General features: G+C 49.8%; 3 protein-coding genes across 3 annotated transcripts; 2 read left to right on the top strand and 1 right to left on the bottom strand.

The window, feature by feature from the left end:
* Positions 1–2015: 2015 nt before the first annotated feature.
* On the top strand, positions 2016–4074 carry VC83_06575 (uncharacterized protein; the record flags this gene model as incomplete). The annotated part of the gene is made up of 3 exons (XM_024470171.1): positions 2016–2144; positions 2203–3599; positions 3660–4074. 3 exons carry the CDS (start codon positions 2016–2018, stop codon positions 4072–4074), a joined length of 1941 nt encoding a protein of 646 aa, XP_024323626.1.
* A 2718-nt stretch (positions 4075–6792) lies between these two features.
* Positions 6793–7137, top strand: VC83_06574 (uncharacterized protein; the record flags this gene model as incomplete). The annotated part of the gene is made up of 1 exon (XM_024470170.1): positions 6793–7137. The coding sequence occupies one exon, from the start codon at positions 6793–6795 to the stop codon at positions 7135–7137; it is 345 nt and encodes a 114-aa protein (XP_024323627.1).
* A 5408-nt stretch (positions 7138–12545) lies between these two features.
* Positions 12546–14616, bottom strand: VC83_09644 (uncharacterized protein). The gene has a single exon (XM_024473057.1). It carries the CDS (start codon positions 14460–14462, stop codon positions 13185–13187), a length of 1278 nt encoding a protein of 425 aa, XP_024328825.1. The 5' UTR covers positions 14463–14616; the 3' UTR covers positions 12546–13184.
* Positions 14617–14723: the final 107 nt, after the last annotated feature.

Raw genomic sequence — 14723 nt, 5'->3', positions numbered from 1 at the left:
CAATACTACTCAACGATTGCTACAACCATCTATGATTCATTACACGTCATCGCTCCTTAGTTACTGGGCCGATATTACCACATAGCATATCTCTACAACCCTCTATGATTTATTACATGACATCACTCATACTACCCCATGACATATCTCTACCAACTAGAGGCCTAGGAGCATGAACGATAGCTCCAAAAGCTTCTACAACCCTCTATGATTCATTACACGTCATCGCTCTTTAGTTACCCACAAGATTGGTTAAGTTATGACATAATTTGTCTATGACATAATTTGTCTATGACATAATTTGTCTATGACATAATTTGTCTATAGGGGTACTCTGACCTTGGACCTCCTTTTACTTCCTATAGGCTACGAACCTAAGAGATGGTTCTATGGGATTCTCTTACATCGACTACAGTTACCAAGCCTGGTTAGTCATGGAAAGTTTTGGAAAATGAGAGAACTACACTCCTTTAGCATAAATAGGATTGCCCTTTCCTTAAGAAAGGGCAAGCAGACAATACAGTAAATCGACTATCACATACTTCCACGTCTTTTCCAAGCTTCCAAGCATTCATCTTGTTACTCCTTGTTTCTGAAAAGTCAGTGAGGTGTTAACCTCTGACTTACCCCTGAGTTCCCAGACTCAACATTTGTTGCAACTTGTCTGAACCACTTCACTACATCACACACCTGATTGCTGCGTTGTGGAATAGTCTAAGCTACGACCCTTTGGCTCTGTTTTCTAAGACAACACACTATCTTAGGAAACAGAGCCAAAGGGTCGTAGCTTAGACTATTCCACAACGCAGCAATCAGGTGTGTGATGTAGTGAAGTGGTTCAGACAAGTTGCAACAAATGTTGAGTCTGGGAACTCAGGGGTAAGTCAGAGGTTAACACCTCACTGACTTTTCAGAAACAAGGAGTAACAAGATGAATGCTTGGAAGCTTGGAAAAGACGTGGAAGTATGTGATAGTCGATTTACTGTATTGTCTGCTTGCCCTTTCTTAAGGAAAGGGCAATCCTATTTATGCTAAAGGAGTGTAGTTCTCTCATTTTCCAAAACTTTCCATGACTAACCAGGCTTGGTAACTGTAGTCGATGTAAGAGAATCCCATAGAACCATCTCTTAGGTTCGTAGCCTATAGGAAGTAAAAGGAGGTCCAAGGTCAGAGTACCCCTATAGACAAATTATGTCATAGACAAATTATGTCATAGACAAATTATGTCATAGACAAATTATGTCATAGACAAATTATGTCATAGACAAATTATGTCATAGACAAATTATGTCATAGACAAATTATGTCATAACTTAACCAATCTTGTGGGTAACTAAAGAGCGATGACGTGTAATGAATCATAGAGGGTTGTAGAGGCTTTTGGAGCTATCGTTCATGCTCCTAGGCCTCTAGTTGGTAGAGATATGTCATGGGGTAGTATGAGTGATGTCATGTAATAAATCATAGAGGGTTGTAGAGATATGCTATGTGGTAATATCGGCTCAGTAACTAAGGAGCGATGACGTGTAATGAATCATAGATGGTTGTAGCAATCGTTGAGTAGTATTGCTCTTGTTGTTGGTGTGATAAGCCAAAATATGTATAGTGACTTGTAGGTTTGAGGAGGAGATTTCCAAGTTTGCTCTTGAGTTTGATAGCAAACTGAGTGCAACGAATGTCAGTATGACAATATTGGATAGTTGAGCTATCCACGAACTATCCTGAATATCTAGCTATCCGCCAACTATCCAGATTACCCATGAGGCACGACGCCACTATATAAGTAGATAGTATTTCCTTAGATAGGAGCTTCATGCTCAACTCAATATAGTATTCTTTACAATACTGTAACGTGTTACTTGGAAAGCCTTTGTGTCTAATCCCCTGCCTCCTCTGTCAAGTCAACCTTACGCAAGAAACCTCTGTGTCTTCTATCGTTTAGAAGTCAGTGTTACAGCCGGATGATATTCAGGATAAGGGGGCAGCTTTGAATCCCCCTATATCAGAGTTTGAAATGCTTCTAGCTGAGGACGACTTTGATGATATCCTCAATCGCATTAACATGACAATCACATACGAGTTTGAGAGTGGCGTCCCTAGAGCCCAGAAGACCGCGTTCAAGCCCAAATCCCAGATCCACCGAGTATTCCACGAAAAGAGAGCCCATATTAGGCCAGCCATCCAGTCTCATCCTCACATAGCTGAGCTTGAGATCCGCGCCTACGGCCATCAGTGGCTTACTGAACTGCTTTATCTCTGCCCCATTGATTATGTTCATAGATGCCTTCGGGCTCTATCACAATATGTACAGGAGCCTGACAGGAGTCTACTTTTCTCTCGCTAGCCAGACTCTCCGAGCACGCATGCACCGTGCAAATGTCTTTGTTCTCACGCTAGGGCCACATGGAGCAAGCACTGATGAGGTGCTCTCATTCATCGTTGACTTGTCGAAGCTGGATAGAGGAATGGTCCTCACTATTAATGGTGAGGAGAAGGCTGTGTTGGCTTTCCCGATCTTCTTCGCTGGAGATATGCCTCAGCAAAACCACAACTCCGGAGTCAAGAACCAGAATGCTGGCAAGGGATGTCGAAACTGCTTGGCAAATACAGAAGAGCGTGGGGATCTCAACTTCGACACCATCAAGCTAGGCTGCTATCATTGGCACCAGATGCAACTCTGGCAGTATGGAAACACGCTCCCACCTGTCCAGAGAAGAACTTGGCTCCAGAAATGGGGATTAACGAGCGATGATCCAGTGCTGTTTAAGTTGTCGCCCGCTCTCAACATTATTACGACAAGACCAGCTGACGTTGCACACTCAGAATATAATGGGCAGGGGAAGCAGGCGCAGGAGCTTCTTATGAAAGCAATCCTCTCTGCGTCTGGCCTACAAAGATATGCAAAAGAGTTCGCCCGGTTTCCCTCTCCAGCAAGATGGGATCGCAGACAGTCCCCAATCCATCACAGCAAATCCTGGTCACTCTCTGAGGCTGGGATGGTGGCGATGCAAGTACCATTGATCCTTCGCTGCAAGCCTCTCCGGGAAGATGATGTTGAGGATAACTTCCTTGATGCAGTCCATGAGGAATTCAGATATGATTGCCAGGAGCTCAAGCTTAAACTGGAGGATATTATTGTCTGCGCATTTGCCGCAATGGCGGTGTCAAATGCTGCCACCTGCTCACCGATAACTCAAACTGACAGAATCCAGGACATAGACGATGCAGTCTATGAAGGAAGGAGGTCCTTTATCCGACTTTGTTCTTGCGCACACTTAGCAGCACGGGTGAAGGACTGCCGAGGCAAAGGCAGTGGGGGGCGCCGCAACGAGGGGCAGTCATCCCTAGCGCCATCTACCGCTTCATCTGAATTTGACGCTGTTGTAGAGGAGCTCGCAAGCTCTCTCAGTACTATTGGACAGGAGTTTGAGAATAGGGAGAGGTTCAGAGATCTGAAGCCCACTTCTAAGAGAGCAGAAGAGTTTGTCAAATGGCAGCATCGCCCAAATGTCCATCAAGGAGCACACTTGAGCGACATTACCAGAAGGTTTGGGAATAGTTACACTTGCAATGTCCTCCATTATGAGGACAAGCACCGGTATGTGTCTGCTTGGCGGTTAATTTAAATCTACTTTGCTAACTACTGATAATATAACAGCTTGTTTAAGAAATGGGCTGAGTATCTCAATGGGCGAGGGGTTGAAAAAGCGCTGGTTCACCGAGAGAATGTCAATGTCACACTACGCCTTATATTGCAAGGGGCGTTTGACCAAAGCCATCCAGTAATTTCTGCTCAGGTAAAAGCACTTTACCACCAATGCCCGATGCTCGCAGAGCATATATTGCCGTCCAGCCAGTGGGCAGATACAACTGAGGATGATGCCCTAGATATTAAGCCAGATGCTACACATATCCATCCAAGGGCAACTCACTGTGTTGCCCGGGCATTTGTGAAGAATGAGCTAGACCTCCCTCTCCAGATGCGAGATGTTCCTGAGGGCCACCTCTTTTCACAGCCAGTGTTGCTAGTAGTTCAAACAGTTCAGTTCAGTTCAAATTTGAGGCTGAACTGAACGCCCCACAATATGAAAATGCGTGAACTGAACTGAACTGAACTGAACGAACGCCAGTTCATTAAAACTATTTTGCTGTCATCTAGGAACCTGCAAGCCAAGTAGTGCAATGGCTTCCAAGCCAGCTCTTTAGACATTCTAATGCCTCAATGGTCTCTGCGCCTAGCCTATTTCTTCTCTCTGTAACTGTAATTCCTGCACCTGAAAACAGACGTTCTGGCTCTGCTGACATAGCTGGTATTGACAATATATCAAATGCCATAACTGATAGATTTGGATACGTTGCACGCTGTGTAGGCTCCATCCACCAAGTGATAGAATCCACCTCAACGGGACAACAAACCCCTTGGCAATATCGTGAATATTCATCAACTATAGGTGCTTGTCTTGCCTTCTCAGCTCTCCACTTTGCAAACCCAGTCTTTGGCGTGAGCGGAGTTATTGGAAGTATAACTTCTGTACTTTTGTACTGAGATTGCCAAAAGTCCTGCACTGTCTTCTTTGCATCCGCTACCCAGATAGGGTCCCAGTTGTCTTCGAAATAGCTCCATTTTTGACTTGGAATGAGAATCATTGCTGCAATGTATACAGGGCTTCGATCTGTAAGGCTATAGTACTTATCCAGCTTTGCCCAGCCAGAGTTAATGCAAGGAATCATAAATGAATCTGAAGCGTAGGTTGTCTTGCCATCTCCAAGCTTCTCTAATATATAATCCATAGATGGTAGGACTCTTTCCAAAGTGGCACTACGGCCTTCGGTAGCTTTTGTAAAAGTCTTCAAGAAACCCATGAATGTTACTTAAATTAGCCCAATCAGAACTAGACAATACATCGCCTACTAAATCACCTCCTACTTGAAAGCAATATAGGTCGATAGCAGGTTTAATGTCTTCATGAAGAGCTGAAGTTATCATTGAAAACCAAGAGTTCCACCGTGTCGTATTGTCTCGAAGTAATCGACGTCCTTGACTGAGTTTCTGAAAGGCTAATCGCCGTTGTGGAGACCTTTGAATATAAACTACAATGTTATGTAACTTTCCAAGAGGGCCTTTTCGACGCCAAGTCTCCATTTCCAGCTGTGTAGGAATATACGAAGAACTTAGGTTGTTTGTCTCTGAAAGAGCTTCATCTTCAGTTGAGAAAAGAAAAGCCTGAGCTGTAAGATTGATAATGTGGCCATTGCAGTGAAGACGGTATTGCTTTGCATTATTGGAATATGGCGCTCCTCTAAAGCTATACTAGTGTTAATATTAATAGTATAAATATAGGAGAGAGTACTAACTAGCTGAAAGACTCTGCATCATCGTCTCGTTGTTTTCTGCATTATCCATCATAAAATACCCAACTTTACTTGCAATTCCAAACTCATCAATCACTTTTAGAATGAGCTGTGATTGGTTTGCCCCTGTATGCCGACCTTCTAATTCTCGTAGCGCTAGAACTGACTCTCGAAGCTGACCATCTTCTGCAAAGTAATGGGCTATTATTCCAAGTAGAGCGAGGGAGTTTGTTGACGTCCACAAATCAACTGTAAAATGAACCTTTGAAATAGCCCCATGGACAGCTTGTTGTACTCGACGTTTCTCTACACGAAAGGACTCCATAGTCCAGTTACGCACAGTTTCATGGTTAGCTGGAAGTGCACTCTCAGCTTCTGGGTTTAGAAACATAAGAAGCTCTCGGAATTCTGGCCTTTCTGACATTCGTAGAGGAAGAGAACAGCGTGCAATCCATCGTATAAAGAGCTGTTGAAAAGTTGCAATATCAAAAGACGTGTCAAGCTTACGACGCTTCGTGTAAAGCAAGGCCTCTTGACCTCGTTCAAAAGCCTCTGCAATTGACATGGTTTGTGCAAGCAACTTAGTCCCTTCCTTTGGATCCGTAATAGAGTGACACTTTAACAAGTGCTTCTTTGGGCCTCTCGTTCCACCTGCCTCATGATACTCCTTCTTGCAAATCCCACAACGCCAAACAATCACTTGTTGACCATTGAAGTATACTGTATTTGGATCACCTGGCATATGCGACCAGATAAAGGAAGTGCGAGAGCGCTTCTGGTTTGAAGTAATGGAGCCGAGCTGTGATGATGAAGATTGACAATCAAGGCCTGAGCTAGCAACATCTTGGTTTAATAACTTAGATTGTATACTAGGTGGTAGTGATTGCTCAGTTGAAGCCTGTGACGACATTTTGGTAACTTATCAAATGTAACAAAATTGCGCCCGTGAGCATCCAAAAGTCCCGGGGAAAAAAAATTGAGCGCTAAAAGCTATGGTAATATATTATGTTTGGCCCACTATTAACCACCCAAGAACTGTCAGTTCGTTCAGTTCAAAACAGTCAGTGCGGACAACTTGAACTGAAAGCCCCACTATATGAGAACTTGTGAACTGAACTGAACGCCCCACTTATAAAAGCCGAGCTGAACTGAACTGAGCCGATTTGAACTGATGAGCCGATGAACTATTAGCAACACTGTTCACAGCAGCTGCGACATGCATATTCAATGGATTACAATAATCCATACATCACTAACCTAGGGAACCACCCCATCCAATGGTTTTCCCGCTTTAGCTTCACAGATCCGTAAGCCTTCATGTCTTTTTGCCTGCCTCCCCTGTTGTCTTTCCCATGTCAGCTAATCAAGTTGAGAACAGGACCATTCAGCGTCGGGTGTCATTTGAGGCCGGAAATTCGTTTGTTGTCCGGGACAACACCATGGCCCGGTTCGACATTGGATTCATCCACGAGAGTTTTCATGGCGAGAAGCGCCTCTTCGCACTTATGACTATAATAGAAGAGTGCAACAAGGAGGATCCCATGGTTATGCTCCCACTCGTGAGGGTGAGAACCTCGAGCCAGATGATCGTTGGTCTCCCAGCTATCGGGAGCAAGGCATTGTATATCGTGGACATTGATCCCAAGCAGAGATACACGCTAGCACCATTTGCCAAGGGGCCGCTCAGATTGCACAATGCCTCTGATAATTTAGAGCATCCAGCTCCAAGTGCTTCAGATCTACTGACGTCAATCTACTGTTGGTGGGAGATTGGCTTGATATGAGAATGGGATGGGAAGGGGACAAGCAATCAAAACCGCGGTATCACAGGTTAGAAGTGAAGCGTAGATAGAAAAAATAAATCCTAATTATGTTTACTATATGCCTATTGATGTGAAGTTGAGCCGTGGTAATGCCACTTAGAAAGCGATGCTAAAAGAAGTGGTGATATTCGGCACCTTCCGTTTGTGTGCGGATACCTTCATCTTCACCTCCAGCCCAATGTCAACCTTCCACGCCACACCCTAGGTATCAAAATGGGTGAAAAGGTTTGTTTTATTGTGCTTGAAAGCTTCTACAACCTCACTTGAGGTTGTAGAAGCCGCATATAACGGTAATTCTCGCGTTTTCCTCTTCTTCTAGGCACATATGCCCAAATTTCATCACTGGCTCCTCACAAGCTCATCAAAACAGCCATGTTCATTCATGGTCACTATCATCAAACCTATCGTCAGCTTTTCTCTGCAGTCTCAAGAAGAGGCTGCTCACCTTGAAGTCCCTCTTGACCTCCTCGCTGCCCCCTCAATCACCCTGCAGATATGTCCCCCTGTAAAGTCATAGGACCCAGGGTCACACGGGAGCTCAGGGAACCAGATCAGTAGGTAGGAAGTAGGATTCAATGCGTAACAATAGGTCTACGTATATACAGCGACTATTGACTGGAGGCCTCACTCCGAGCCTCCAGCCCCTTATATACAGGAACCCGTAGGCCCTAATTTACCGAGCCCGCCAGGTCCACTGTAAGAGCGTGACACCTCACGTGCCCTCACGTGAGGGCCGCCTTACAATTACCTCCCCCTTCTAGGGAATTGCCCCCAATTCCAGGCATAGAGATCAGGGCTGATTGCGCCCTTGTTTGGGCTTGTTTGGCTTGTTTGTAGGGTGGGTTGTTGTTATCGAACTCGCGCCTGTCAGGGGGGTCCCGTGACCCCCCTTGTTGTTGTGCCGCGGCCACCCCCAGTTGTTGTGGGCATCGCGCTTAACTCCCACTTCCTACCCAACTTCCTACTTTCCTCACACAACCTCACACCAAGTGCCCGCTCTTCTGGGTTCTTGGGTTCTTCCTTTTGATCCTCTTCCAAGGTTTGCTTCAAGGATTACTCCCTCTTCGCAAGGTATTTACCTCCCTTCCGTCCTTCGTCTTCAGGGACTGATCTGTGGATTAGTTCCGTCAATCATGGCTCCGCGCAAGCAGCCCAAGAAGACAGTGGCGCCTGTCACCACCCCTCTCAAGCGCTCTTCCGCCCAGATGTCTGGGTCTCCCGAGTTGGAGTCACCTGCCACCCCTACTCCCTTCGGTCCTGCTTCCGTTGCGTCCACCTCTCGCCCTCGCACCGTGCGTCCCTACCGATCACCTTCGGTTGAGGATGCTCCAGAGGAGGAGGAGGAGGTCGCTGCTCAGTTGGCCGCCAAGGAGATGCGTACGGCGCTGGGGTGGAAGCTTTCTGCGCGCCGCCCAGTTCCAGAGTCTGTTGGTCCCCTTCGCGCAGGCTCCCGCGACTGCTGCGTCAAGTGTTCAGTCACCTATTACAACTATCCTGGACAGATCTGCTGGGTCCCTGTTGGCTTGGACAAGTGCGGCGACTGTCTCCAAGGAAACCACCACTGCGTTCCGGTAGGCCTCCTTTTCCTTCTTAGTGGGATATGCTGACAACCAGGCAGGTCGGTCCTGATCAGAAGGATGCCCTCACTGCCCTGCAGCTCAAGTCCGACGCCTATTTGAACTGTTGCGCTGACGACGAGGACGCTGGGCTGGAACATAATTCGGTCGCCACCCGTGAGGCTCTGGCCTCCCTCCTCTTTGCCCAACGCGAGTTCACTACCGCTGATAAGGGCAAGGAGCCTCGCACCCTGAAGGTCAAGAATAAGGGTAAGAGAGCTGCTACGTCCTTCCACGAGGAACCTGTTGCGCCTCTCCCTGAGGCTGGGGGCCCCGTCGTCCGCAACCTCAACGACCCACGCCAAGCCCTTCTTCACCACGCTGAGACCCTTGCTGAGCTGGATCAGGCCAAAACCAAGGCTCTCAAGGCTGCTGCTGCTATGTTCCACGCCGCTACTGATGCGGCTCTAGACGCCTACCAGGTTGGCCTCAACGCCCACGTCGCCGCCCTGAAGTTTGTCGTAGGTTTGTGATTCCCATCCTTCCTGGACGTTTTGCTGACCCTGTGGGTAGCTCGAGTGAGGCCTGTCCTGCCCTCCGCGCCCTTGTCGGTAGGACCTATTCTCCTGCCTACGCCTGCGGATTACGATCGTGCTCTTTTTGAGCGTTTGTTTGTGCGTCCAGACCAGTGGCGCTTCAATCCACGCCCTGCCCCCGTCGTCGCCCCCTTGTCTGACGCGCGCATTTCTTCTAGGTCTGGGTCGGGGTCTGCTTCTGGGTCTGTGAGCCCTTCTCCTTCGGAACTTGACGCGTTGTTTTTTTCCCTTAGTTTAGGACAATACACTACATTGCCTTCTGCGTCTGTTCCTTGTGATATGCCTTGATTAACGGTAGTCCTACGTCAAGCTTTGGAACCCACTGATCGTCAGCTGCAGTGTAGCCTGCCCACCTAATCAGGTATTCCTCTCGGATTCCTCTACCCCTCCGCACAGTCCTGTGGTCTAGGACTGCCTCGACCTTGTATTCTTCTTCCCCATCCACGATCTCTGGATCTGGTGGAGGATCGGCCTTCTCAACGCCTTCCCGATACCTCTCGAGTAGGGAGACGTGGAACACGTCGTGAATCGCCTTATACCGTGGGGGAAGCCTCAATCGATACGCCTGTTTACCTATCCGCCCGGTGATCTCATACAGTCCGAGCCACCGGTGACCTAGCTTCCTACTTGGCTGGGTGGTTCTGATATTCTTGGCAGAAAGCCACACCCGTTCGCCGACCATGAACTGCATTGGCTTGTGGATCTTGTTATATCCTCGGACTTGGGCTTCCTTCGATCTCGCCCAGGCCTCTTCAAGCTCCTTTCGTAGGTCGAGGATCTTCTGGACTCGGTCTCTTGCAACCGGCACCTCCCTTCTCATGGGGTCGTCCTCGATCCCTTGCCGCAGGTCGATGTTGATACCGTATCGAGCCTGATTTGGCGACATCTGGATGGAATCGTGGAAGGCATTTTTGTAGGTAAGCTCCGCGAAGTGAAGAAGTTCTACCCAATTGTCCTGGTGCTGATTGCAGTGTAGGCGTAGGTAGGCCTCAATATTCTGGTTCTGCCTTTCCGTCTGGCCGTCAGATTGAGGGTGGAAGGCAGTCGATAGGTTCCGCCGTACTTTGAGGTGGAAACAGAAGGCCGACCAGAAGTGGCACGTAAATACGCTGCCACGGTCTGTAATTATTTCAGCAGGAATTCCAAAGTCCTTAACCCAATACTCAAGGAAGACCCGCCCCAACTCGGTGGCAGTAATGGTCTTCCGGCAGGGTATATATTTGGATACCTTGGTGTATCGGTCTACGATTACCAAAATGGAGTCTGAAGCCTTAGCTTGGTCTGCTCCTATACTAGGCGGCAGATCTGTGATGAAGTCCATACTTATGGACTCAAAGGGCTTAGTAGGCATTCTGAGGCCTTGCATTTCGCCGTAGGGTCTATGCCGTACCGGCTTGATCCGCTGGCACCGATCGCAGCCACGTACGTACTCCCTGGCTTCCTGGTCTAATCCAGGCCAGTAGTATTTCCGTCGGATCAGTTCCTGGGTCTTCTTATATCCGAAGTGCCCAGCCAAAGGGTCGTCGTGGCAAATCTTGAAGATTTCCATACGTACTGCCTGATTGGGAGGCACGTAGGCCGCTCCCTTGAAGCGTAGGATGCCTGCATCGTCTACTCTCCAACCTGAAGAGCCCTTCGCCCACGCCGACCCTGCTTCTCTGGCCCTGTGAACAGCGAGCTCGTCAGCCGCTTGAAGGGTTTTGATCAGATCCGCTAAGGGTTCGGCCGTGGCACTGTAGGCGCTCTCTCCCTGAGCCATGGCTGCCACCATAACTCGAGGGACAACGAGACCTGGACTCTTGGTGTCCTTACTCTGGTCTTCGCCCAGTGTGGTGCCTACTTCTTGTAAGTCAGCCACTACCCGCCTCATCTGCAGGGCTTCTTCTCCTGCCTGTATGGCTTTCTGGAGCTTGTTTCGAAGGGTAGGAAGCATCACGTTCTGGCTACCCTTCTCTTCCTCATAGTCTGGTCTCCTAGACGGCCCATCTGCGGGGTTGGTCTTGCCAGCTCGATAGGATATTTGGAAGTCGTAGGCTGACAACGCCTGCGCCCACCGCGCCTGCCTTCTTGTGAGGGCGGTGGTTTCCATGAAGTATTTCAGGTTGTTGTGATCCGTCAGGACCTCGATTGGGTGTTGGCTACCCTCTAGGTAATGCCTCCACTGTTCGAAAGATCTCACGATCGCCAAGAGCTCTTGGTCGTGGACCTCATAGTTCAGCTCTGCTGGCTCCAGCTTTTTGCTGAAGAAGGCGACTGGGTGCCACCCACCCCTTCGTTCTGGGGTTTCTTCTACATATTGGGAAAGATTCCCTGCCAACCCGAAGCCGGAGGAGTCTGTCTCAAGTCTAATCTTACAGCTTGGATCGAAATGGACTAACATGGGAGCTGTGGTGAAGGCCTCCTTGAGGCGATCGAACGCGCCCTGCTGCATTGCTCCCCACACAAAGGGCCCGGTCTGTTTACCGGCCTTGGCCCCCTTCATAAGGCCAGTCAAGGGTGCCACAACAGAGGAGTACTGCTCTATGAAGCGTCGGTAAAAGTTGGCGAAGCCGAGAAACACCTGGACCTCTCGGTAGGTCTTGGGTGTAGGCCACTCAGCTATCGCAGCAACCCGGTCGCCTTCCATAGCCACTCCTTCTGTTGTGACGGTATATCCAAGGAAGCCTACCTGTTTGGTATTGAACTCGCACTTTGAGAGCTTTACATATAGGTTCGCCTCTCGTAGGCGACCTAGGACCTCCTGTACGTGGTGGGTATGTTCCTCCTCTTTAGAGGAATAAATAAGGATATCGTCGAGGTATACAACGCATATCGTATCAACGAGCCCTTCGAGGGTCTCGTTCATATAGGCCTGAAACGTGGCTGGCGCGTTGGCCAAGCCAAAGGGCATCACTTTGTACTCAAAGTGGCCGTAACGAGTGCGGAAGGCGGTCTTCCACTCGTCGCCTGGGCGGATCCGGATCCTGTGGTAGGCGTTCCTAATATCAAGCTTTGTGAAGACCTTTGCTCCTTGGAGCCGATCCAAGGTCTCTGTGATCAGCGGCAAGGGGTGCCTATTCTTTACGGTGATCTTATTCAGACCCCTATAATCCACGCAGAGGCGTAGACTGCCGTCCTTCTTCTGTACGAACAGTATGGGCGCGCCCGCTGGGCTTATGCTCCTCTGGATCCAACCCTTCCTTTCGCTTGATTGAAGGTATTCCCAGAGTGTGGCCAACTCCGTCTCAGATAGGTTGTATACCGGGCCGTAAGGCGGCTCTTGCATGCTGGTATCGATACCGTGGGTCTTCCTACCCAGCTCGGGTAGGTCTTCTGCCCGCTCCTTAGAGAAGACGTCGGCGAATTCAGCGTACTCCCTTGGGCATTGGGGTTCCAATGCTCCTTCCGAGGTCAACGCCAGGACAAAGGCAGTATCGCCTTTGTCTAGCTCTTCAATACCCACCTCCATCGCCTTCGATATATCGAAGGGGTAGCGCCATATCTGGGTCTGCCAATCGATCTGGGGGTTGACCTGTACGATCCAGTCCATTCCAAGGATAACATCCACACCAGGGGTATCCATGGAAAGGAACGTCTGGTCTACGGTCGTCTCCCTTCGAAAGTGGTCCCAGGCCTTGATCTGTACGGTCGCCGCTCCGTATATGGCAATCTCCTTGCCGTCCACAGCCCTCGCTCGAGGTGGGCCCTTGTCTCGGCACTCTAGGCTCTTATCTTTTGCGAAGAGGGGGTGGATAGTTGACGCGTCCGACCCCGAATCGAGTAGAGCCTTGGCCTTGTGCCAGGTAGGCCCTACTTTGATTTCAATGTCGATCTCCATCCTCTTCGCCTGCGTAGGGCGTAGGGCTTCGGTAGGGAGTCACTCCCGCTTGAGGAGTTGGGTATCCAGCTTCCGGACTCCCGGCCCAGTGTGCTGGCTACGGCAGTCCTTTGCAAAGTGGCCTGGTCTGCCACAGTTGTAACAGGCGTTCCCTACTTGGGTAGGCCTTGCGCCTTGGGTGTCGGCTGGCTTGCGCGCAGGTTGTTGGTCCGATCGACGGCGATCCTGGAAGGGCGTTCGCTCCCGGTGATTGCCCGACTTGTGGCTATTGAAGTGGCCCTTCCGAGCTGGAAAGCCACCCTGCAGGGTTCCCTTATTCTCCCTTGTGTTGGGCCTATCCGTAGAAGGATTCTTCTCGGTTACCCACCGGTTGTTCATTTCCAGCATGGCTAGGATATTGACAACAGCCTCCCTGTGGGTCGTGGAACGCTCGGCGTAGCCACCCTCAAGGAGGCGCTGCCTCATTTCTGGGTGTAACTTCGTCAGGAGGTGGGTGGTCCTCTGGGACTCGGTGTAGGGCTCCATTTCCCGCTCCAATTCCTCGAGGTACGCAACGAATTTGCGGATACCCTGCCCCTTACGCTGGTGGGCGCCGTTGTATTTGAGGGCTGCAATGCGTTGCCGGTTGGCTGGGTCGATATGGAGGTCGCGAAGGAACTCTTCAAACCCTGCGATATCTAAAGGGTCCTCGAGCCCTTCCTCTTGCGAGGCGCAGCGGTTGTCCCACTCCTTCATGGGGTCGCTCTCAAGGTATTGGGCGGCGAAGGCCACCTTGGATTGCTCGGTTGGGAACATTCTTGGCTGGTATCGGAAGGAAGCGCGGATTGAGGCCATAAACTCGTTGAGCTCTCGTGTCGACTCGCCTTTGTAGACCTTAGGGTCCTTGACCTTGCCGAAAGGCCTATACGACGGGGTTGCTTCTCGCGATACTACGGAGGCAGTCTCTTGTTCCTCCTCGTTTGGGGTCCCCTCCCATTCTTCCTCACTGTCTTGGTGTCGCCTTTTCCGGCGTCCTTCTTCTTGTATTCGGACCTGTCTTTCTGCGAAGACCCTTACTTCCTCCGGGTAGGCGCTATAGTCGTCGCCGTGCGATCGTCGGAATACTTGGAGGGCTTCTTCCATGGTATTGTAGTAGGCCCTCTCTTCTTCGATCCTATTCTTGAGGGCGGCCAGCTTTGACGGCATCCTGTCCGCTTTGCTCGTCGCGGAGCTGCTGGCTTCAGGGCCCAGAGTCGGTGGGCTGGCCTCGATGGTTTCTGCCGCTGGAGTCGCTCCTCCGGAGGTCGCTCGGGTAATCCTCTTTTCCTGGCTCGCCATCCTGATCTGGTAGGCTGAGTATGGGTTGAGTCAATAGAATTGTAAAGTCGTAGGACCCAGGGTCACACGGGAGCTCAGGGAACCAGATCAGTAGGTAGGAAGTAGGATTCAATGCGTAACAATAGGTCTACGTATATACAGCGACTATTGACTGGAGGCCTCACTCCGAGCCTCCAGCCCCTTATATACAGGAACCCGTAGGCCCTAATTTACCGAGCCCGCCAGGTCCACTGTAAGAGCGTGACACCTCACGTGCCCTCA

The sequence above is a fragment of the Pseudogymnoascus destructans genome (genome assembly GCF_001641265.1).
Source record: "Pseudogymnoascus destructans isolate 20631-21 unplaced genomic scaffold scaffold_12, whole genome shotgun sequence".
Lineage (NCBI taxonomy): Eukaryota > Fungi > Ascomycota > Leotiomycetes > Thelebolales > Thelebolaceae > Pseudogymnoascus > Pseudogymnoascus destructans.
The sequence above is the reverse complement of the archived record's forward strand: the minus strand, read 5'-3'. Positions and strand labels throughout refer to the sequence as shown.